Below are 23,231 nucleotides of genomic sequence, written 5' to 3'. Positions count from 1 at the left end.
ATTAGCTCCCAGTTGCTCTCACATTTTATCAGCACTAAAAATCAAGCTCAGAAAGATCTGATTTTCGCAGATACAAGATATTGTCTGATGTATGTCTTGGATGAAGCCAGTGGCATCTCCAAATGAAAGATGTTACTTATGTTACTTTAGATGTTTATCATCATACTGTGTGTTACTATACATTGGTCATTACATTCCAAGTACTTAAAGTGCTTTCACATGAATTTTTTTAAAAAATATTTATTTGTGGTAGAATGAGAAGGCCATGCCAAGATGGCTGCTGATAAGCGAGCATCAGTTACTCAGGAATGGCTTCAGAAGCCACATGGCAACAGGCTGTGATTGGTTAGGGCATAAACTGCCCCTTGACTGGATTGGCTGCCTCAGCTATATAAGCTGCTGTACCAACTGAAATAAATGAGTCTGTGGGCTGCCTGCCTCTAGCCCGCTGTCACCTGACTCCTGGTGTCTGTGTGGTGACTCCGCGGCTCTTACCCCCACCACGCTCCTCCTCTCAGAACAAATCCACAGCAACATTTATTTTTGTTTATTTGAAAGGCAGAATTATAGAGAGAAACAGAGAAACAGAGAAATAGATCTTCCATCTGCTGGTTCACTCCCCTAAATGGTCACAATACCCAGGTATGTGCCAGGTTGAAGCCAGGAGCTCCATCTGGATCTCCCACATGGATGTCAGGAGGCCAAGCAATTGGGCCATCTTCTGCTGCTTTCCCAGGGATATTAGCAGGGAGCTGGATTAGAAGTGGAACAGCCAATACTCAAACCAGTGCTCATATGAGATTCTGGCATGGCAGGCTATGGCTTAACCCGCTAATATTCCTCAACATCAGCCCCTCCAGATGAATTTTTAAATTTATTTATTTGCAAAGCAGAGAAACGGAGACAGAAAGCTCCCACTCTCAGATTCATTCCCCAAATGTCTGAGAATCAGGAACTCCATCCAGGTCTCCCATGTAGGCAACAGGGACCCAACCACTTGAGCTATCACCTGCCACCCTCAGTGGTCTGCATTAGCAGGAAGATGGAATCCAGAGCAGAGCCAGGAACAAACTCAGGTACTCTAATTTCAGGTGCAGGCATCCCAACCGACATCTTTAAGATACCCACCCATCATATAAATTATTTTGATTTTCATAACAGCTCTGTGAAATTGGTATTAGTAGAAGCAATTGTAGAGAAAGTCAAATTTTGCTGACATTCACTTAGTGAGCTTCAAGTTCAGTACTAAATCAAATTCAGATCTTAGAACCTATGTTGTTAAAAGCTGTGCTATTCTGATTTCACTATAAGATGTTTTAGGTATGAGTTCCAGAGAAGAGTCTTTGTAGCACACAGTTTTATTGGTTCATTTTATTGTGCTTTTTCTTCCATGCACTAAGATATTCTTCTTCTAAAATTTTTTAAAGATTTGTTTATTTGAAAGGAAAAGTGAGAGAGAGGGGAGGGAGAGACAGAGATCTTTCACCTGCTGGCTCAATCCCTAAATGGCTGCAGTGTCTGGGACTGCACCAGTCCAAAGCCAGGAGCCAGGAACTCCCTCTGGGTATCTCATGTGGGTGTTGGGGGACCAAGCATTAAGGTCGTTATCAACTGTCTTCCAGGTGCATTAGTAGGGAGCTGGATCAGAAGCAGAGCAACTGGAACCAGGACTCCCATCTGGGATGGCAGTGAATCAAGTGGTGGGTTCACCCTTTGCTGCAATACCAACCCCCTGTTCTGAATTTTTGTGTGCCATAGTGATATATAAATGTATGCTTTTCCATCTTGAAGAAATGAAACTCTAAAGTCCAGAGGTGTGTCTGCACTTTGGACAGTTTTCTGGATTAGTAGCCACTAGTTGGTTCACTAGGTTAACAATTAAAATGGGAAGAAAATGACACTATTTCCTAAAAGTCAAAATCTCCAGACATCTGAAGTAGCAAGTAGAGTATGAAGAATTTCTCTCATCTTTCTTTGGCCTGCTAAATCTGCTTTTTATTGATATCTAAAACAAAATGAAGATTCAAGTGATTTCAGGAGTCAGTGTACCAAGCCATCAAAGAAACACATACTCATTATCTATTACATGCTTGGTATTCTGATCAATAATTTATATAATTAAGCAATTCTCATAATTACTTTATGAGTAAGGTAATAACATTAACCTCACTTCATAGATGAATAAACTAAGGTTTTAAAAAGATTCTTTCCTCAAAGCCACATGGGGAGTAACTTCTGCAGTAATGTTCATTTTTCTTTTTTTAAGATTATATTTATTTATTTGAGAGGTAGAGTTAAAGACAGAGAGAGGGAGAGACAGAGAGATCATCCATCCACTGGCTCACTCCCCAGATGGCTGCAATGGCTGGAACTGAGCTGATCCAAAGCCAGGAGCCAGCAGCTTCTTCCCGTCTCCTACGCGAGTGCAGGGCCCAAACATCTGGGCCATCCTCCACTGCTTTCCCAGGCCAAATCAGAGAGCTGGATCAGAAAAGGAGCAGGTGGGACTCGAACCACCGCCCATATGGGATGCCGGCACCGCATGCAGAGGCTTAGCCTAGTATACCACAGTACCAGTCCCCATAATATTTGTTTTTCAACAAGGATTAAAGACTACTTATCTCAGAGTCATGAGAGGGTGCTAATTAAAAACACAGGTCTCTAGCAGTTAAGACACCTCTTGGTTCACCTGCACCCCATTTTGGAGTGCCTGGGGTCAAGTTCTAGCTCTGCTACCCATTCCAGCTTCCTGCTAATGCACACCCCTGCAGGCAGCAGAGGATGGCTCAACTACTTGAGTCCCCATCACCCACGTAGGAGACCCAACTTGGGCTCTGGGCTCCTAGCTTTGGCCTAGCCCAACCCCAAGTGTTCTGGGCTATTGGGGAGTAGACCAATGGATGGGAGATCTCTGTCACTCTGCCTTTCAAGTAAATAAAAACAAAAGAAATCCCAAGTCTTGGTGGCCCTTCAGCCTTCTGAGCGCCGTGATCGTGTGTGTTTGAACATCTCCGTGCTTTCACAAACCCCTCCGGATGGTTGAGAATCGCCTTCACAAACTGCACTCTCACCAGAAAGAAAGGAAGCCGTGGAGAAGCAGCACAGTGTTCCCGGCTGTACTGTCAGCGGGTGCCCTCTCACACTCACGTTCTATAAATACTTCCCAAGTTACTCAGCAAAAAACAAACAGAACTGTTGGAGAAAGAACGAGATAAAGCACGGAGGCTCACGTCTGTTTGTCTCCGGACTGAAGAGTCACTGACTCGTTTTATAGCCCCCTGAGACGTCTTGCCAAGTTCATGTTCCTTTTTACGGCCTGTCAAGTCTGACTCAGGTAGATGTGGTCATTTTATTTGTCTGCTGTTGTACTGATTCTGATATTTTCTGAGGAACTGTCACATACAATGAAGAGCAAGTATTTTTCTGCTTCCTCTGAGCCTGCTTGCTGCCAGTCTTGGAGTGGTTAATGCGGAAATTGTGGTGTCTGTTTTCACAAAGCTGCTGGTTTAGTTTGCACTCCCAAGTTTTTATTTAGGCGATACAACTGTGAGACAGGTAGGATGACCATTGTCATCCTATTATAAATAAGAGAAAGTGGAAGTTAAGGAAGCTATAAGACTGGTTCATGGATATACTTTAGTCAAGTGACAGCACCATCTAAATTATTCTACTGATTCCAAATTTAATATTCTTTCTACTTATACAGTCTTTTATACTTAAATATTTTGCATAGCTTAAGTCAATAAAGCCCTAATTTTCTCATCTTGATATTACTTTTATAACCATGTATCTGGCAATGCAGTGAATAATTCTGTGTTAAGATAATCAGGAATGGAAAATGAGAAGAAAGGAAATTGATGGGAAATACATCCCTTGGGAAGCAAATGATCAACCCACATGCTGGCTTCTGGATGTGCAAAGACTCTAGGTCAGTGGTATGGGTAGCAAATATAACACAAAAAATTATTCCAAGAGGAAGAAAGGCAGAAAGAAGAAGTTTTATAACTAGATATTCCCTCATCCAAACACTTTATTGTACAATCAAGCACTTGGCTGTGCTATCATGTCTGTCTCTTTGCACTAAAGTAGTTGGTCCAGCTTCACCATGCCAGCTTTCCTCTCGCACATTAAATAATGTTTTTTCTTACACAAGGTGGGGTAGATTTTCCCATCATGAAAATAGGCACAATTCATATTTTCTCTTGCCTCTCCAGAAAGCTCAAATCTGTGAATAGAAAAACATAGAATTCCTTTGAAAACTAGATAATCAACTATCAAACTCTGTGTGTAGGATTTATGGCACAAAATAGAAACTATGGGGGGGTAGTATAACATCACATTCTCACCATTGAGAAACAGTCTGCTTGGGAATACAAAGTGGACATTTGGAATGGCCAGTTGCAATTCAATATAGCATACGATCAAGAAGCACCTGAATACGAGGGACAACAGGAGTCCAGGGGAAGAGGTGGAATGGCCCTGCAATGATGGAAGGGCTTTAGCTACAGGATCAGAGGCTGATGAAATACTGAGCAAGAAGTGGGACGTGGAACAACAGAAAGGACATTGGTGACCCCTGGAGGGTAAGCAGCTTCACAGATTGGGAATAAGCTCAAGGAAAGGTGACCTTATGAAATATTTTTAAACTGAGGGTTTCTGTTACAAGGTGGTAAGTCTAAGTACATCATATTGTAAGGACTGTTAACTTGTCTATATCCTCAGCTCTATTATTTGATAAGACAAGGGACATAAACTTAATAGCTTATTTGCTACATATGTAAGGAACAACAGCGATGTCCAGAAGTAGTTCAATGTGCTGTGAGTGGTACAAAAAGGCGAGGCCCTTTCTGGTGGAGAACTTACATGACTGTGACTGGGGGCAGAAATGAGTAAGAAAGCCACAGATAAATGGACTAGAAACTTTCAGAAAAAAAGAGCAATGGAGAAACAAATGAGACGCTGTGATGGGTGCTGGGGAAGTGGCTGGAGGGAGGCTGTGTAGCTTCACTGTTAGTTGTTGACTTTGCTGAAGAAGGGATGTTTACACTTGATTCTGTTTAAGGTTATGGAGTTGCAGAGGCAGAGCATTCTAGGAGGAGAAAACAGCAAATACAAAAGCCTGAGGTAATTGAAGAAGTTGGAATTTATTTATTTTATGTGTTTATTTACATGAAAGGCAGAGAGATCTTCCATTCTCTGGTTCACTCCTCAAATACCCACAACAGTTAAAGTGGGAGCCAAGCCAAAGCCAAGAGCCCATATCTCCTTGCAGGTCACCCATGTGGGTGGCAGGGACTCTGGTACTTGGACCATCATCTGATTCCTCACAGGATGTACGTCAGAAGTGAGGTAGCCAGGAGTTGAATCAGGCACTCCAAATGGGATGTGAGTTGCTGCACAAAATGCCTTCCCAACAGCTTAATTTGTTGAAAGCATAGACAGAACACCGGTTTTCCTGTTATACTGTGAATGAGGCAGGAAGCGATAGGAGATAAAGCCCATCATCTGTAAAGAAGTTTGCTTGTAGCCGCGATCACCTGGGATCCTACCCATAGTAAACATAAATATTTGTTGAATACCTTAATAATCTAAATAATGAACAGATTGTAAATGTTTGTGTTGTCAGTTTCAATTTGATTTGGGAAAAGACTGCAGTTTTGATATACAGGATGAATCAAAGAGGTTGAGACTGGAAATCAGAAACCATGTTAAGCAACTTAATTCTGAATGCAGTCGGCTCTTTGCCTGGATTGTTTGTGGAAGGATGGAGCCTCAGAGGCAGTCCTGGCACAATGGTCACGTTGCTGCTTGCAGAGTGCCTAGGTTCAAGTCCCAGCTGCCCTTCTGACTCCAGTTTCCTGCGAATGTGTACCCCGGAGGCCACAGGTAGTTCAAGTACTTCCCTGTCACTTACATGGGAGACCCAGATTGAGTCCCAGGCTCCCGGCTTCCACCTGGCCCAGCCCCAGTTGTTGCAGGCAGTTAGAGAATGAACTAAAAGGTGCAAGATTTCTGTATTTTTGTCTCTGTCTCTATGCCTTTTAAATAAAAATAAATTTTTAAAAGAATGGAACCTCATTACATGAACAGTAGAATTGCCTTGTGAATTAAAATATACCTGATTCCTAGAGACTCCTAGGGCAGAAGAGCAGGCAAAACAATTCTGAAAAGTCAAAGAATCCTTAAGGTAGTGCCTTTCAATGATAAAATATTGAGGCTAATTTTTTTCTAAAAATATGTGGAGGGATTCAGATCAAGTTACACAAACACACACACAGGAACACACACATCTCCAATGTTCCAAAGTCAAAGACTGAGACAAACTGGGGAAATATTCAGGAATGAAGGTGGACTGTGGCTTAAATAAAGAGCAGGAGAATTGGAGAGGGGAAAGTAGAACTGTCCCCTGACCAGTGCTCTCTTCTTAGGAGTGGGCCACACGTGACTTCGTTGCTGCTTCTATAATCCTTAGTTGGGTGTACAGACGCCTCTCGGTTTGAAAGTGCTTGTCCTCAAGAGGAAAAGGAGCCTATCTCAGGAATACAGCTACTGATAGTTCCTTCTATTTTGAGGGACTTACACAGTTTTGGAGAGAACTGAACCATCTTCCCACATCCAGTCTTCACTGGAGTTCTGGCGAGATAATCCAACCCAACGAATTAAACCAGTCCTGCCTTTGAGATACTCCTATTGCAAACAAATGTAGTAGTCAGAATGCTTCCAGAACTCTTCGTAATGATGCAAACACAAAGCTTCATGGCAAGACTTTGGGAAGAAAATCTGAATTACATGTCTATATTAATATTACTAATGGACTTTATTTGATGTTTAGAATTCTACCAAGCCGACTTTTAAAACCTTAAAAACTTGTAGAATGCAGGAAAAATTATATACAAAATAGCTGATATTCTAGTATTCCTATGTGTTTATAATATATGCTTATATTTTCCATCAGTTGAAAATTAGAGTCCCGAATAGACTACAAAATATAATTCAAATGGGATAAGTTATAAATAACTAAAGAAAACAAAGGTAAACTTTATATTCTTAAGTTGTTTGATTTTATTGCTTAGGTTGTCTATAAAATCTTACATACAGAAGTATTGATTTGTTTTATTCATTGTTGCTCCAACCAGAAGACAAAGTATTTGAGGTTAGGGATTATTATCTGTTTGGTTAACTGCATGGATCCAAGTCCTGGAAGAGTTCCAGCACATGTTTGGTGAATTAATACTTAATCAATCTCTGGGTAACAGAGTTAAGATGAGGTCAAATGTTCACAAAAATTTATACCTCCCAGAATACCAAAGGAGAATGCATTCTTGGCAAATGAAACATAACTTAAGCTTCCCAAGAGGCAAGTGAGACTCAGAATGACATTGCACAACCTAGCATCAACATATAGTATTAATATTCAGGATGTGGCTTATAATATATTCAATTAATCTCTTCATAATGGAGTTGAGATTTTAGGGCATTCTCCTATTTTGCTAATGGAAAGCAAATTCCATTTATTTAACTGAATATCTTCTCTCTGTTCTGAACCCACAAAAAGAGTAAATGCCACAATTTAGAATAACAGGGAGCATAAAGGATCATTAATATCACTGGGCTGAGTCCTCATATCTGATCCACTGTGTACATTAGCAACCAAGAAGGTACAAGTAAATTTTTCTGATCAAATGATAATGATTCTATAGAATATGACTGAATTGAATATTTGAGTTCTATCATTTTTGTACTGAGCTCAGTAAGGGTCTTAGATCAATACAAACTGGAAATCATAAGAAAAATGCAAAAATAAGGATAAATATTATATTTGAGATTTTTTTCCTTATGTCCCCAAAGTATGTGATGTAGGAGTCTCCTTACCAGAATGTTCCGGCTGGTAATCTTCAGAAGAGTAGCATTCACGTCGGAGCAATACTGCTTACCCTCTTGCCACGTCAAGTTGTGCTTGAAGAATCCATAGCAACCATCTCCATAATACCTCCAGTTTGGATCACAGGGATTGCATTTGTGGTCTTCAAGGGAAACCAAACATAGGGGCCCTTTCATTCTAAGTTTGGCTTACGTTTTCCCACATTCCTGCTGTCCTCAAGACTCCCTTCAGTTACCGTCACAGAAATACTCCAGGGTTTGGGGCGATGATGAACAGGGGACCCAACAATACTTACTGACACTTCCCTTTTTTTCTGCCTGTTTGAGTAAATCTTGGCAGAAGTGTCTCGCCAATCGTTGCAGAGTTCCTGAGAGCTTTTCCTTCTCAGCTTGCAGGTAATTTTGCTGTGTGACAGCTGGATGTAAAAATTAGACGATAACAACTTATAAACAGGATCATAAGAGTGATGCAAAAATCTCTCAATAAACTTTCCTTCAAGGAATTACCAATGTATGAAGAGTTTATATACACAAAAGTGGGTCCTAAGAAAGGATACAGGTGAGAGAGAATTTAAGCATTGAGAAACATGCAAAAAAAAAAAACCTCTCAGGTGTGAAGGGAAGTGAACTATTTGAATGAGACAATTATAAATAAGAGAAACTCATGACCAAATAACATGACCAACATGATTGTTTTTTGACATTTCCTTGAATACATGTTTCTGAACTAAGTTCATAGAGGTGAAAGATATGTTATTCTCTGTTCTTCATGTAATATCTAATTGATATTAATATTAATTGATTTCTTGTAATGCTTAAAGTACTCTGATATTCACATAAGTAAAAGAAGATAAATGGGGCCAACACTGTGGCATAGATTATGCCTCCACCCGCAGTGCTGGCATCCCATATGGGCACCAGTTTGTGTCCCAGCTGTTCCTCTTCTGATTCAGCTCTCTACCTATGGCCTGGGGAAGCAATAGAAAATGGCCCAAGTGCTTGGGCCCTGCACCCACATAGGAGAAGCTCGTGGCTCCTGGCTTCAGATGGCCCAGCCCGGGCTGTTGTGGCCATTTGGGGAGTGAACCAGCCAGTGGAAGACCTTTCTTTCTGTCTCTTCCTCTCTCTGTCCGTAACTCTGCCTCTCAAATAAAAATGAAATCTTTTTTTTAAAAAGATGATAAATGAAATATTCTAAAATATTGTGTGAAAAATAAACAAAATACACAAACTACAACAATTACACAGACAACAGTGTGATATTGGAGGGCTACTTAGATTTTTCAGGAAGAAAAACAATAGCTCAGTAAATGGGAAGGAGGGCATTTCAGAGGGAGGGAATAGAATGAACGAACTTTCAGACAAGAAAACATGGGATTTGTTTATGTTAGGAAAACTCTAGGTTGGTTGGGTCTTAGGATACATGAGATAGAGAGAAAAAAAGTTTTAAAAGATGGTTTGGATTCATAGTGAGGAGAATCTTTCTTCTTGAAAATTGTATTTAATTATTTTATTTGAGAGGCAGGGAGAGAGAGAAATCTCCCATCTGCTGGCTTACTCCCCGCATGCCTACAACAGCCAGAGCTGGGCCTGGACAAAGTCAGGAGTCAGGGACTCAATCCAGGTCTCCTACATGGGGGGCAGGGACCCAACTACTTGAGCTGTCACCTGCTGCCACCAGGGTGAGCATTAGTAGAAAGCTGGAATCTGAGGCCAGCTTGGGACTTGAACCCAGGCACTCTGATAGAGGATGTGGGTATCGCAAACACGGTCTTATCCATTGCACCACAATGCCACCAGAATCTTCCTGCTTTAAATTCTTGGAAAATAGTTTTTAATTAATAAAAAATATTTAAAAGTGGTTTTAATCAGAGGGAAAGGTCAAGTTTTCTCGAGACTATCTTGGCAGTCATTCACAGGAAGATTCCAGTAGTGACAAATAGCAACAATCAAGAAGCTTAGTGGGACACACCACAACCCTTAGGTAAGCCTTTCCTCAGACCAAATCTATGGCAAAGAGTTAATACTTACACATAATCCCCAGAGCCACCAGCCCAACAACCATCCCCATGCACAAGATCAGCAAAGTCAACGCCATCACACGCCACCAAGAAGAGGCTGTCGGGTCATCTGTAGGCACAGAATAAAGTCCAGGAACATGCAGTGTGGGGCAGTGTCACCTTGCCCCTGCCCTCTCTGAATTTTCCAAAGCATATAAACAGCTTCATTGCCACACCTTGCCTATTTGTCCCTCGTGATCACCAACAAAAAGCACAACCCACTTCCACCTCACACATCCAGGTCCGTGGATCCTCTCTTTTTGATCCAAAACCTAACCAGCTGTTAAGGCCTGTTTGTCTTTGTTCTGCTTTCTGCCCACCCACATCAATCATTGCTTTAACAAGCAACTACTGGAGAATCACAGCCCTTGGCTGACATTTAAAAAACAGACCTTCCAAACATTCTCTCCCCTCAACCCCTCGGCTTCTATGCCTTCTGTCATTAAACTCCAAGGTGCTGAATGTCAATGTCATAGTCTCTGCTTGGATCTCTGTTGTTCATATGGTAAATTAGCCCGCATGAGCCTACAGAGTCACTACGCAAATGCTGTAGAAAAAGGACATCCTTCAGGGAAAATAAATAAAACGACTCATGCTACCACTAGTGGAGAGAGAGAGAATAGGATGGACCCACCGCACTCACTAATTTCTAAACTGCTGGCTCTGGGCACTCTTACCTGAGGTCACTGCTGGTTTTTGAGTTTTAATATTTAAGGTCATGTATCCGTCTTCATCCTGCATGGCTTCCTCTGGACAGCAAGTGAGCTCAATGACTGTGCCAGACGTGGCGTCCACCCGCAGAATGTCGGGATCTGCCAGGATGTGCTCCTCTCTCTGGTGGGTAGGATCGTGTGAGTTGGGACACATGGGGTGTTTGTTGTTGTTTTGCGTTTTCCAGGAAGCCTTTTCATACATGGACCTTGAACACAAAAATAATAATAACTTGTGGTAAAGGAGTAGATAGGGCATTTGTTTCCTGTTTCCTTATCTTCGGCTCTGAAGAAGGGTTATTCCATCATGTGTATCCTCTGAAAGAACAAAAGATCATGCTGTGTCTTAACCCCAGCAGAGTCTCAATCACATTGTTGTGGGATAGGCGGCCCCCGGCTGGGCTTACCGCAGGATCTTCCTTCCACATGGGAAACAATTCAAAGGTGGAGGCACAAAGATGGACGGGAGAGCAGGAGCCATTTGGAGCAAAACAAAAGTGCAAGTTCAAGAACCAAGTCAGGAAGGATGCAACAGCCGAAAATGCAAAAAGGCCCCAGGCAAAGTAACACCACACTCCAGGGAAAAACCTCCAACAGTGAAAAAGCCTTGATCAAGAGATGAGATTAGGTCTCCCCTTCAGGGAATGCATAGGGAATGAAGTCCAGGGTGGAACCCAACTGAATATTCAAAAGGGGGTGGGGTCAGGGGTGGGGCTTGAGCATCACCCCTCTCCATGCCCATTTTAGGAAATACCGGAAGTCACAGTGTCAAAGGCATGCTGGGAGTGGGCGTGCCCATATGGTAATTTTATTATAATGACCTGGAGGTCACGGGGGAGGGACACATCCTTAAGCCATGTTGGATATTTCCAGCTATCGCTGGTTCCAAGTTCACAACTTTATGGAACTTGTGGTTTCGCTCCTCAGAGAGGGGCGTGGACTTACTGATGCATGAGGGGTGCGCCTGCACCATGTCCAGAAAGGGAGGCCTGGCCTGTGCCCAGGAGGGGAAGCGCACTCAGCCTACAGCTTAAGCCAGGTGGTTGTATGGCTCAGCTGTAGCTCTCCCGCCTGAGGTTGATTGTGGCTGTGGAAAGGGCAGATCACCTGGAGCTGTCAATCAAGGACTACCTTCCGTGGGTCCTGGGAGAACCACCAATGAGCGGCTTGGTTGCAGACGTGTGTTACAGACCCATACCACGCCACTACTCCCACTTCTTGGATTCAGCTGGTGCGACCTGACTTCTGTTCAGCTGGAACTGCTAGTCATCGCTGTCAGGTGGGTCCATGAGGGAATTTCAACAGGATTAAAAGGTGTATTTACTTTGATGCAAAAAGTTTTTAAATACATGCATAGTTTTTTCTTTTAAGATTTATTTATTTATTTGAAAGTCAGAGTTACACAGAGAGAGAAGGAGAGGCAGAGAAAGAGAGAGGACTTTATAGGCATAGTTTTTTCATAAGATACATTTTCCATGAACTTTTGGCAGATACTTTGATTAGTGTGTCCCATTGTGAGCAGCTGTTCTGCATTAATTTAATGTGATGTAGAGCTAGATTAGATGTTGTGTGGTTTTGTATTGGGAGAAACTAGTCCTGACCACTACCCAGAATTTATCCAAATTCTTGCATCTTCTATAAGCCAATTTTTCAAAAATATGAGGATTCTGCATGTGATAGGCCTAATATTGCTTGGAACTAGGTTTTGAATGAAAACAAAGGCTGAAATAACACAGTTAGCAACTTGATGTGTTGCCCTTCAGTAATGTTGTGCTTTAAGGTGGATTTCCTGGAATGGAAACACCTGGTTGGCTCCACCTGCGGCGCCAGCACACCAGGTTCTAGTCCCGGTTGCCCCTCTTCCAGTCCAGCCCTCTGCTGTGGCCCGGGAAGGCAGTGGGGGATGGCCCAAGTGCTTGGGCCCTGCACCTGCATGGGAGACCAGGAGAAGCACCTGGCTCCTGGCTTCAGATCAGTGCGGTGTGCCGGCCGCAGCGGCCATTGTTAGGTGAACCAACGGAAAAGGAAGACCTTTCTCTCTCTCTCTCTCTCTCTCTCTCTCAGTCCACTCTGTCAAAAAAAAAAAAAAACACATTTTATTTCAGTGAAATCATTTAATTTCAGGCAGAGTGGTATTTAGGTGAAGAAATGTTTGGTGTAGAATGACTTCCTAGTGTTCTTTCCATCACAAAGTAGCGTGTATCCCATGCATTTAACTTTATGAAAATGGGGTTTTAAATTATTATTGTAGCTTACATTGGAAGTATTTATAAGAAAAGCCATACAAAGTGAGCTGAATTGTTTACTGTGGGAATACTGGTGAGGATGTTGTATATTTTGTCTTTAGGATAGCAGTGGTTACGTGGTTTTACAAATGTCTTTGTTAAGGCTCTGTGGATGGTAGAGCTTCCCTTCTTCTGAGTAACGACCATTTATCTCATAAGTTATCTGATGCCTTTTCTATCAACATTTGTTTATTTGTGCATTTATTGATTTGAGAGGCAGCGAGACAGAGAAAGAGAGACCTCAACCTTTGGTTCACTGCCCCAAATACCTAGAATGACTGGAACTGGCCTGGGCAGAAGCCAGGAGCTGGGAACTCAAATCCAAGTCTCCCTTGTTGGTGGCAGTGTTGTGGGGTGGCTGGGTCCAGGTTCTTGTATCTGATAGAATTTGAAGACAAGACAAGTAAGTCAAGGGCAGCAGAGAAGCAAGATTTATTCACATATAAAGCGAAAGTATACACTTAGGAAAGAGTACAGAAGTGCTCAAGAGAGAGCTGCACTCCGTGACGCTTGGGTCCATCCCTGTGTATGACCTGGAGGCATAGCGGGTGGTGTCTTGCGTGGAGTTTAATTTAATACTCATTAGAGTAGGGGAAGAGCTTGAATAATGGCCATTTCCTAGCCTGTTTTGGGGAATCTCAGAAGTATCATAGCATCAGAGGCATGACAGGAATGGGATTGTCAACCATGCTAATTTTATTATAATGACATTACAGTGAGCTAAAGGCCATCACAGGGAAGCAGCCAGCAGCCATGTTGGATATTTATAGCCAGTGCCAATCTGAGCAGCAAAACTACAGAAGCTACAGTTTTATGCTTTATGGAAGGGGACAGAGTTTGGGTGGCACAAGCAAGACTGCAGTGCAGGGGAGGCTGCAGAGTCTGGCAACCTCAGTGCCTCCTTGCTCACTTCCTCCCTGCATACATCAGTAGGAATCCAACCACTTAAGCCAATACTCCTGCCTCCTGTATTAACATTAGCAGGAAGCTGGAGTCAGGAGCCTGAGTCAAGTTACAGAACCCAGGTACTCCAATAAGCATTATAGGCATCCTAACTAATGTCATAAGCACGAGGCTAAATGCCCACCTTTAAGTGATCTTGCCACAACTTTTTCCTAACTTATTAGAGTACTGGATTTTACTTTTAAATACAGTAATTACACAGAATCTTATGGCAGTTATTGTGTTTATTAACTTTTCCTTTGGCCTATCTTCTACATATTATTGTCCTCTCTTTTATCTCCTTACTCTGAATTCCTTGTTAATTCACCTAAAATATTATATTTTAAAATTTATTTCCCTGTATACCTCAAATTATTTTGAGAATGAAATAACAAACAAGCCCAGCACAAAAAGGCATTGTCTGATTTTGGAAAATGAAACAGTATGACTTAAATTCAAATATTCTCATAGCTCATGCAAATCAAAAAATCACTTAAAATAAATTTAATAAAATTCAATAAAAGTATCAAAATTAAAATTACTTAAAACCAAAATCCTTTTTCTTTATCATGGATTTATCATAATTACAATATCCAGTGGAGGGCAGGCAATTGGTAGAGTAGTTAGGATGCCTGCATCCCAAATCAAGGTGGCTGAGTCCAAGTCCTGGCTCTGCCTCTGACTCCAGCTTCCTATTAATGTACATCCTCGGGAAGCAGCAGGTAATGGCTCAAGTAGTTAGGTCCCTGTTGCCCGAATGGAAAACCTAAATTGAGTTCCTGGCTCCTGACTTGGGTGTTTGGAGAGTGAATCAGTAGATGGTAGATCAATATTCATCTTTCTCTCTCTCTCTCTCCTCTCTCTCTTTCAGATAAATTAATTAATAAAGTTATCTGCCTCCTCCAAATCTTTAAAAATAATAATAATTCAATGATTTCCAATCATAAGTGTTGCATATTCAGACCATATTCCAAGGTTCCTCAGCATCACTGCCATTTGTGTATCTTGTGTTTTAGCCAGTGGACTCCTCACTCTTCTCAACAATTCAGGATCACCCCAATATTCCAACAGAGCCTCCCTCCTTCCCTTTGCCTACATCATATCATACAACAAGTCCTGAGTCTTTTTTTTTTCCACCTTAACCCCTCTCTTTTGTGTTCCTACAGTCACTGCCTCAGTAATTTTTCCCTAAAATATAAAGAAACACTGAAAATAATTATTAATTTGTGACTAAATAACAAAAGAAAAGAAATAGATATGAAAGTTGTGGTTCAAATGATGCTTTTCCTGTAAAGTTTTTTTAATTAATTTATTTTTAAAGATACAAATTTCACATGTACAACTTTAGTTGTACTTCCCATTTTACCTGCCCTGCCACCCATATTTCCACCTCTCTTCCTCCTCCCTCTCCCCTTTCTAGTCCCATTCTCCATTAAGATTCATTTTCAATTTAACATTGTATACAGAATATCAACTCTAACTAAGTAAAGATTTCAACAATTTATACACACATGCACACACACAAAAACTGAGAACAAATATTACAGTTAACTCTCATAATACAACCCATTGAGGACAGAGGTCTCGCATGGGGAGTTAGTGCACAGTGACTCCAGTTGTTAATTTAACAATTAACACTCTTATGTATGATGTCAGTGATCATCCGAGGCTCTTAACATGAGCTGCCTCGGCTATGGAAGCTTTTGAATCTGCAAACTCCATCAGTATTTAGACAAGGCCATAAGCAAAGTGGAAGTTCTCTCCTCCCTTCAGAGAAAAGTAGATCCTTCTTTAATGGCCCACTGGGGTCTCACAGAGACTCTTCATGTATAACATATTTTGCCACAGTGTCTTGGCTTTCCATGCCTGAAATGCTCTCGCGGGCTTTTCAGCCAGACTAGTTAAGACTAAAAGACTGATTCTGAGGATGGAGAGTTACTTAAAGCAATTGTCATTCTATGAGTCTACTGTGTGGAATGTGTCCCATGTTGGAACATTCTCTTCCTTTTAATTCTATTATAATTACCTGACACTTGATCCTATTTATGGTCAATTTAACACTTAATCCTTTCTATATGTTCACTGTAACACTTAATGTGATCACATTAACAATTAAGATGGCATTTTTACCACCCAGATTAATGGGATTTGGGGTCCCATGGCAAGTTTTTAAACTGTACCCTTAGAAGTTAGCCTTAGGAAAGTATGCAGAACAGTATAGCTTTAACTTCCTCCTCCCTCTTTTATTCTTGCTCTTATTTCTTACTGAGATCCATCATCAATTGACCTTATAAACATATAACAAACTCTGTGTTAAGGAGTTGAACAAATAGTATAAAGAGAAAAATGTGAAAAATCAAGAAAAAAAAAACTGTTCCTTGACAGTCAAGACAAGAACAGCTCAGATCATCCCTTCTCAAAGTGTCAATTTCACTTCTGCAGATTTTCTTTTAGATTCTTTATTCCTCCTTGTGGATCAGGGAGAACATATGGTATTTGTCCCTGTGAAACTGCCTTATTTCACTAAGTATGATGTTTCCAGATTCATCCATTTTATTGCAAATGACCAGATTTCATTTTTTATTGCTGTGTAGTATTCCATAGTACATATAACCTATAATTTCTTTACCCAGTCTTCAGTTGACAGGCTCTATTGGTTTTATATCCTGCTACTTTACCAAATGCTTCTATGAGCTCCAATAGTCTCTTGGTTGAGTCTTTGGCTCCCCTATATATAAAATCATGCAAATAGGGATAGTTTGACTTCCTCTTCCCAGTTTTTATCCCTTTGATTTCTTTTTCTTACCTGATGGATCTGGCTAAAACTTCCAGGACTATATTTAGTTGCAATGGTGAGAGTGGGCATCCTTGTCTAGTTCCAGATCTTAATGAGGATGCTTCCAAATTTTCCCATTCAATAGGACACTGGCTGTGGGTTTGTCATAAATTGCCTTAATTGTGTTGTGGAATGTTCTTTCTATACCCAGTTTGCTTAGAATTTAAATCATGAAAGGGTGTTGTATTTTGTCAAATGCTTTCTCTGCATCTATTGAGATAATCATATGGTTTTTGTTCTGCAGTTTGTTAATGTGATGTATCACATTGATTGATTTGCTAATGTTGAACCCATTCCTGCATACCAGGGATAAATCTCATTTAGTTTGGGTGAATTATCTTCCTGAAGTGTTGTTGGATTCGGTTGGCCAGAATTTTGTGAGAATTCTATGTCTATGTTCATCAGGGAAATTGGTCTATAATTCTCTTTCTCTGTTGCATCTTTTTCAGGTTTAGGAATTAAGGTGATGCTGGCTTTCTAGGAAGATTTTGAGAGGATTCCCTCTCTTTCAATATTTTTGAATAACTTGAGAAGAATTGGAGTTTGTTCTTCTTTCAATGTCGTATAGATCCAACAGTGAAGCCATCCAGCCCTAGGCTTTTATTTGTTGGGAGGGTCTTTATTACTGATTCAATTTCCATCTTGGTTATGTGTCTCTTTAGGTTTTCTGTGTCTTTGTGGCTCAATTTAGGTAGATTGTATGTGTCCAGGAATCTATTCATTTCTTCAAGGTTTCCCAGTTTGTTGCCATCAGTTCTTTGTAGTAATTTCTGATGATTCTTTTTATTTCTGTGGTGTCAGTTGTTACATTTCCTTTTTCATCTCTAATTTTATTGATTTGGGTCTTCTCTCTCCTTTATTTGGTTAGTTGGGCCAATGGTGTGTCAGTTTTCTTTATTTTTTTCAGAAAAAAACAGCTCTGCATTTTGCTTATCTTTTGTAATTTTTTTTGGATTTAATTTTGATTATTTGTTATCTAATTTTAATTGTTTATTTTCTCCTACTAATTTTGGTTTTGGTTTGCTGTTGTATTTCTATATCCTTGAGATGCATTGATAGCTCATTTAGTTGAGGCCTTTCCAATTCTTGATGTAGGCACCAATTGCTATAAACTTTCCTCTTAACACTGCTTTTACTGTATCCCATAAGGTTTTGTTTTGTTTTGTTTTGTTTTGTTTTGTTTTGTTTTTGACAGGCAGAGTTAGACAGTGAGAGAGAGAAAGGTCTTCCTTCCATTGGTTCACCCCTCAAATGGCCGCTACTGCTGGTGCACTGCGCCAATTAAAGCCGGGAGCCAGATGCTTCCTCCTGGTCTCCCATGCGGGTGCAGGGCCCAAGCATTTGGGCCATCCTCCACTGCCTTCCTGGGCCACAGCAGAGAGCTGGACTAGAAGAGGGGCAACCAGGACAAAATCTGGTGCCCCAACCAGGACTAGAACCCAGTGTGCCGGCATCGCAGGTGGAGGATTAGCCTAGTGAGCCGCGACACCAGCCCCCATAAGTTTTGATATGTTGTATTGTCATCTTCATTTGTTTCCAAAAATTTTTTGATTTCTCTTTTGACTTCTTCAATGACTCACTGTTCATTCAGGAGCATGTTGTTCAGTCTCCATGTGTCTGCATATGTTCTAGAGATTTCTGAGTTGTTGATTTCCAGTTTCCTTCCATTGTAGTCTGAGAAGATGCATGCTATTTCAATTTTTTTGAATTTGCTGAGACTTGCTTTATGGACTAGCATATTGTCTATCCTAGAGACAGATCCATGCATTGCTTAAAAAAATGTATACTCTGCAACTGTAGGATGAAAAGTTCTGTAGATATTGTTAGATCCATTTGGTCTATAGTGTTGATTAATTCTACTGTTTCCTTGCTGATTTTCTGTCTGTTATATCTGTCCATTGCTGAAAGTGGGGTACTGAAGTCCCCTATTACTATTGTACTGGGGTCTATGTCTCCCTTTAGATCCCTTAACATTTCTTTTAAATAGCCAGGTGCCCTCTAATTAGGTACATATATATTTATAATAGTTACATCTTCCTGTTGAATTGATCCCTTAATCATTAAATAGTACCCTTTCTCTCTTTCCACATCTTCAGGAACTCCTAGAACCCTTAAATTGGGTCATTTGATAGTGTCCTGTAGATTCCCAATAGTGTTTTTTAGTTTTCTAATTTCCTCTTCTTGTTCTTGGTTTGACTGTATAATTTCCTGTGCTTTATCTTCTATGTCAAATATTCTTTCTTCTGCTTCACGAATTCTGTTTTTGAGGCTTTTCACTACATTTTTATTTGTTCTGTTAAATTCTTCATTTCATTTTTATTTCTCTTTACGATCTCAATTTTGTGGGAGAAATTTTCTTTCACATCATGTACAAAATTGAGTAGCTTGTGCATTTGCTTCTGATTACTTCTATGTAATATTATGATTAATGTTTTTATCCATTTCTAATATTTCTTCAATCACCTCATCTTCACAATCTAGTATTGAAGTGTTGTGTTCTTTTGGGAGTGACATGTTGTCTTCCTTATTTTTGTTTCTTGAATTGGTGCGTTTGTTATTTTTTTCAGTGTTACACTTGATGTTTCTTTCTTTTTCTTTTTAGATTTATTTATTTATTTGAAAGAGGTACACACAGAGAGAAGGAAAGACAGAGAAAGAGGTCTTACATCCGCTGGTTCACTCCCCAATTGACCACAACAGCCAGAGCTGCACCAATCTGAAGCCAGGAGCCAAGATCTTCCTCCAGGTCTCCCATGTGGATGCAGGGGCCTAAAGCACTTGGGCCATCTTCCACTGCTCTCTTTCCAGCACTGGTGTGGAGGAGTCTCTCAGCAGCTGAGCTCCCGAGCCGTGGGTGCCTGTGCCCTCCGTGTTGATGCACCATGTCCCTCTAATTCTGGAAGAGTTTCCTCTGCCACTTTTTTTCCTAACTCTTCCCTGAGACTACACTATTTCCACTCTTATTAAACTATCTTTTCCTGGACTATCAGTGAGTTCCCTCCCTATTCCACCATCTTGGAGCCAACTCTCATGCATTTGTTATTTGGCATTTGTGGAGATACTCCTTGGTTTCTTCTTTGTTTTTTCCATTGTGACAGCTTTTATCTTTGTACCAATTCTCTGTAGATAGGTGGAATGTCTGCTTTCAGTGAATATCTAGAGGTGTGCGGTGGGTGTGGCCAGGGAGCTCTGTTCAGTTCTCCAGGGTGAAGGGCATATCTGTGGTGACAAGGTTTGGCTTGGTAAATCTCCTCTTTTTTTTTTTTTAGAAGAGAGGTTTATTCTGCTCAACTGAGCTCCTCTCCTCAAAGGAGACCAGTTCCTGAGCGCTAACCCCAGTGGGTGTAATATTCATCCACTCTGTCCCAAGGACCACACAAAGGATCTGTGCAGTCTCCAGTGTAAGCTCAAATTCCCCAGCAATGCCCTTTACCAGGTAACCAGGAAGCCCTGAGTGTGTGGAGTCTTCCCACAGTGACTGCCCAAAGTCCCAACCACACTGTGAGGCTTCCCACTCAGCCTCAGTTTTGTTTTTGTTTTTGTTTTTGTTTTTGCTGTTTCTTGCACCTGGCTATTTAAAAGAAATGTTAAGGGATCTAAAGGGAGACAGAGACTCCAGTACAATAGTAATAGGGGACTTCAGTACCCCACTTTCAGCAATGGACAGATATAACAGACAGAAAATCAGCAAGAAAACAGCAGAATCTGTAGTCTAAGACAGCAAACTAGGGGTGAGTCCACAGGAATAGACAGAGGGCTATCCATACTCATAGCTGAAAATCTGTTGGAGACCAAATAAAAGGAAGATATGGCTCTCCAATAGCCCCATGTCATGCCCAGGCATTTGTCTCAAATCCTGGGGTTTTTTAGGACTAGGTCATGTCTACACCCCAGGGTGCTCACCTGCCTTCTTGCACCCTTCTTCATGCCCAGGATCCATCTCAAACCCTGGAGCTCCACTGTACCCAGGTCCCTCAGACCCTGGGTCTTTAAAGGGGGTTGGTCATGAGAGATTTTTAGTTCTAAATTGCAATGTTTCAGCAAAGCAGTAGCCTGCTTGGCACTTCAGGTCCAGGCAGTAGCAGTCTGGTCTAAAATTATCAATTAAAGGGAGAGTAGAGGGCCCTCCTGCCCTTCTTTCAAAGATTATGGAGGCTCTTAGAGGGTGAACCAACGGAAGGAAGACTTTTCTGTCTCCATCTCTCTCTCACTGTCTAACACTGCCTGTCAAAAAAAAAAAAAAAAAAAGATTATGGAGGCTCTTCTGTTTTGCCTGGCCTCTTGCCAGGAGGCGGGCTTGCTGTAGCTCTGCACCTCCTGGGCCACGTGCCCTAGGCTTCCTGGCCTAGATACTCCTCCACGTGACTGGTTCCTGGTGCTCGACTCTTCAGCAAAAGCCCTTGTCAGTTTAAAAGAGGGAAGTTTATCTAACACATGGAATGAAAAACACAGTTCTTTACAAAAAAAATGCCTGTTTGGAAAGGCAGGAATATAGGCCCTGCTATGGAAATGCCTTTCAGAAATTCAAAAAGAAGTCGACTCTTTTCTGATGAAGATGACAGACAAATAAATACAAGGTCACCTAAAAGAAACCAGAGGGTTATAATGGTTCCACAGAAATTTACAGCGACAATGTCAACACCAGATAAGAAAGCATCACGGAGGACTGGTTTTCGATTACGTAACCTACTCAAGCTTCCCTAAGCTCATAAACGGTGCATATATGAGTGGCTCTATTCAAATATAGATAAACCACTTTTTGAAGGTGATAATGACTTCTGTGTATGTCTAAAGGAATCATTTCCTAATCTGAAAACAAGAAAGTTAACAAGAGTAGAATGGGGAAAAATCAGGAGGCTTATGGGAAAACCACAGAGATGTTCTTCTGCATTTTTTGAGGAAGAGAGATCAGCATTAAAACAGAAACGGAAGAAAATAACACTCTTATGACAAAGGAAAGTTGCAGACGTTTCACAATTTAAAGATCTCCCAGATGAAATTCCTTTGCCTCCAGTTATCAAAACCAAAGTTACAGCACGATTACGTGGTGTTCATGATGGCTTGTTCACTGGACAAATAGATGCTGTGGATACTCTGAAGGCTTCGTATAGAGTCACCTTTGATAGGACCGGCCTTGGAACCCATACCATACCTGACTATGAAGTTCTTAGTAATGAACCTCATGAGACAATGCCAATTGCTGCCTTTGGACAAAAACAGCGGCCTTCTTGATTTCTTATGACCCCACCACGGTTACATTATACTCCTCCCCTCCAGTCACCAGTTACAGATAATGATCCTTTATTAGGGCAGTCACCCTGGAGAAGTAAAATATCTGGTTCTGACACTGAAACACTGGGTGGTTTTCCAGTAGAATTCCTTATCCAAGTGACTAAATTATCAAAAATTCTCATGATTGAAAAGGAACATATCAAGAAATTAAGGGAAATGAACATAGAAGTAGAAAAACTGAAATTATATTCCATGCCCAGTGGCATTGAATTTCAGCAGAGATATGCAACAATTGTTCTAGAACTTGAACAGCTGAATAAGCACTTAAACAAAGTTTTGCATAAAGTTCAACAGTACTGCTAAGAACTTGCTCCAGACCAGGGCCTCCAGCCTGCAGATCAGCCAACAGACATGAGACGCAGGTGCAAGGAAGAAGCACAAGAAATTGTTCAGCATGCAAATTCCTCAACAGGACAGCCCTGTGTGGAAAATAAAAATCTAACAGACTTAATTTCCAGGCTTACTGCTATTGCAAATTATGTGTCTAGCAGAAGGAGGAGACCTGAATTCCTTTGAGTTCAGATCACTTACAGATTCATTAAATGATATCAAGAGTACAATAGATGCTTCTAATATCAGTTGCTTTCAGAATAGTGTAGAAATCCATGTTGCACATATTCAGAGTGGCTTGAGCCAGATGGGAAACTTCCATGCCTTTGCAGCAAATAACACCAACAGAGACTGAATGGAAGATGAATTATTCCAACTGCATAGGACATTGTTTCTGAGAGGTTCTTCTCCTTTGTATAGGCTTCCAACACCAAATACTCTCACTGCTGGAGAACTTCAGTCTCCAATAAGTCCTTTCAATGTACTGTACTGCTTAAACCAGTATTGCTGGCCAGACTATATTAATTTATCTTTTATTACTCAGATACAGTAGCATTGCTTATGTTACATATGTTTATTAGCAAGTATTTTTAAACTGAAAATGTCTGAACATAATATAATTTTATGGAAGAAAATGACCATTTTTTTTAATGTGCATGAATTCAACCCAACACAAGCAGGCAACTCCTGCAGTGGAGACCATGAAGAAACCTGGTCTTTATGTGCATTTTGGGGGCGATGTGGAAATCCCACCTGGAAAACTAACTCCGACTTCAGAAGATCACATCATGAGGTGTGGGAAGTCCTGGTTTTAAGGAAGCCACTGGAATATAGATGGGACGTATGAACTTTACAAGTGCATAGGATATATACTTGGAATGTGACATGGTTCTGT

General features: G+C 41.0%; 1 protein-coding gene and 1 pseudogene across 1 annotated transcript; one reads left to right on the top strand and one right to left on the bottom strand.

Annotated features, from left to right (window-relative positions):
• Nucleotides 1-3,310: 3,310 nt before the first annotated feature.
• Nucleotides 3,311-11,199, bottom strand: CLEC1B (C-type lectin domain family 1 member B). The gene is made up of 7 exons (XM_062195472.1): nucleotides 11,059-11,199; nucleotides 10,619-10,860; nucleotides 9,913-10,011; nucleotides 8,178-8,297; nucleotides 7,873-8,024; nucleotides 6,581-6,687; nucleotides 3,311-4,225 (listed from the first exon to the last, which is right to left on the bottom strand). The coding sequence occupies exons 1-7, from the start codon at nucleotides 11,130-11,132 to the stop codon at nucleotides 4,081-4,083; spliced, it is 939 nt and encodes a 312-aa protein (XP_062051456.1). The 5' UTR covers nucleotides 11,133-11,199; the 3' UTR covers nucleotides 3,311-4,080.
• Nucleotides 11,200-21,166: 9,967 nt separating this feature from the next.
• LOC133762478 (protein lin-9 homolog) lies at nucleotides 21,167-22,780 on the top strand (annotated as a pseudogene).
• Nucleotides 22,781-23,231: the final 451 nt, after the last annotated feature.

The sequence above is a fragment of the Lepus europaeus genome, chromosome 6, assembly GCF_033115175.1.
Source record: "Lepus europaeus isolate LE1 chromosome 6, mLepTim1.pri, whole genome shotgun sequence".
NCBI lineage: Eukaryota > Metazoa > Chordata > Mammalia > Lagomorpha > Leporidae > Lepus > Lepus europaeus.
Note: the sequence above shows the minus strand (reverse complement) of the source record. Positions and strands in the feature narration are given on the sequence as shown.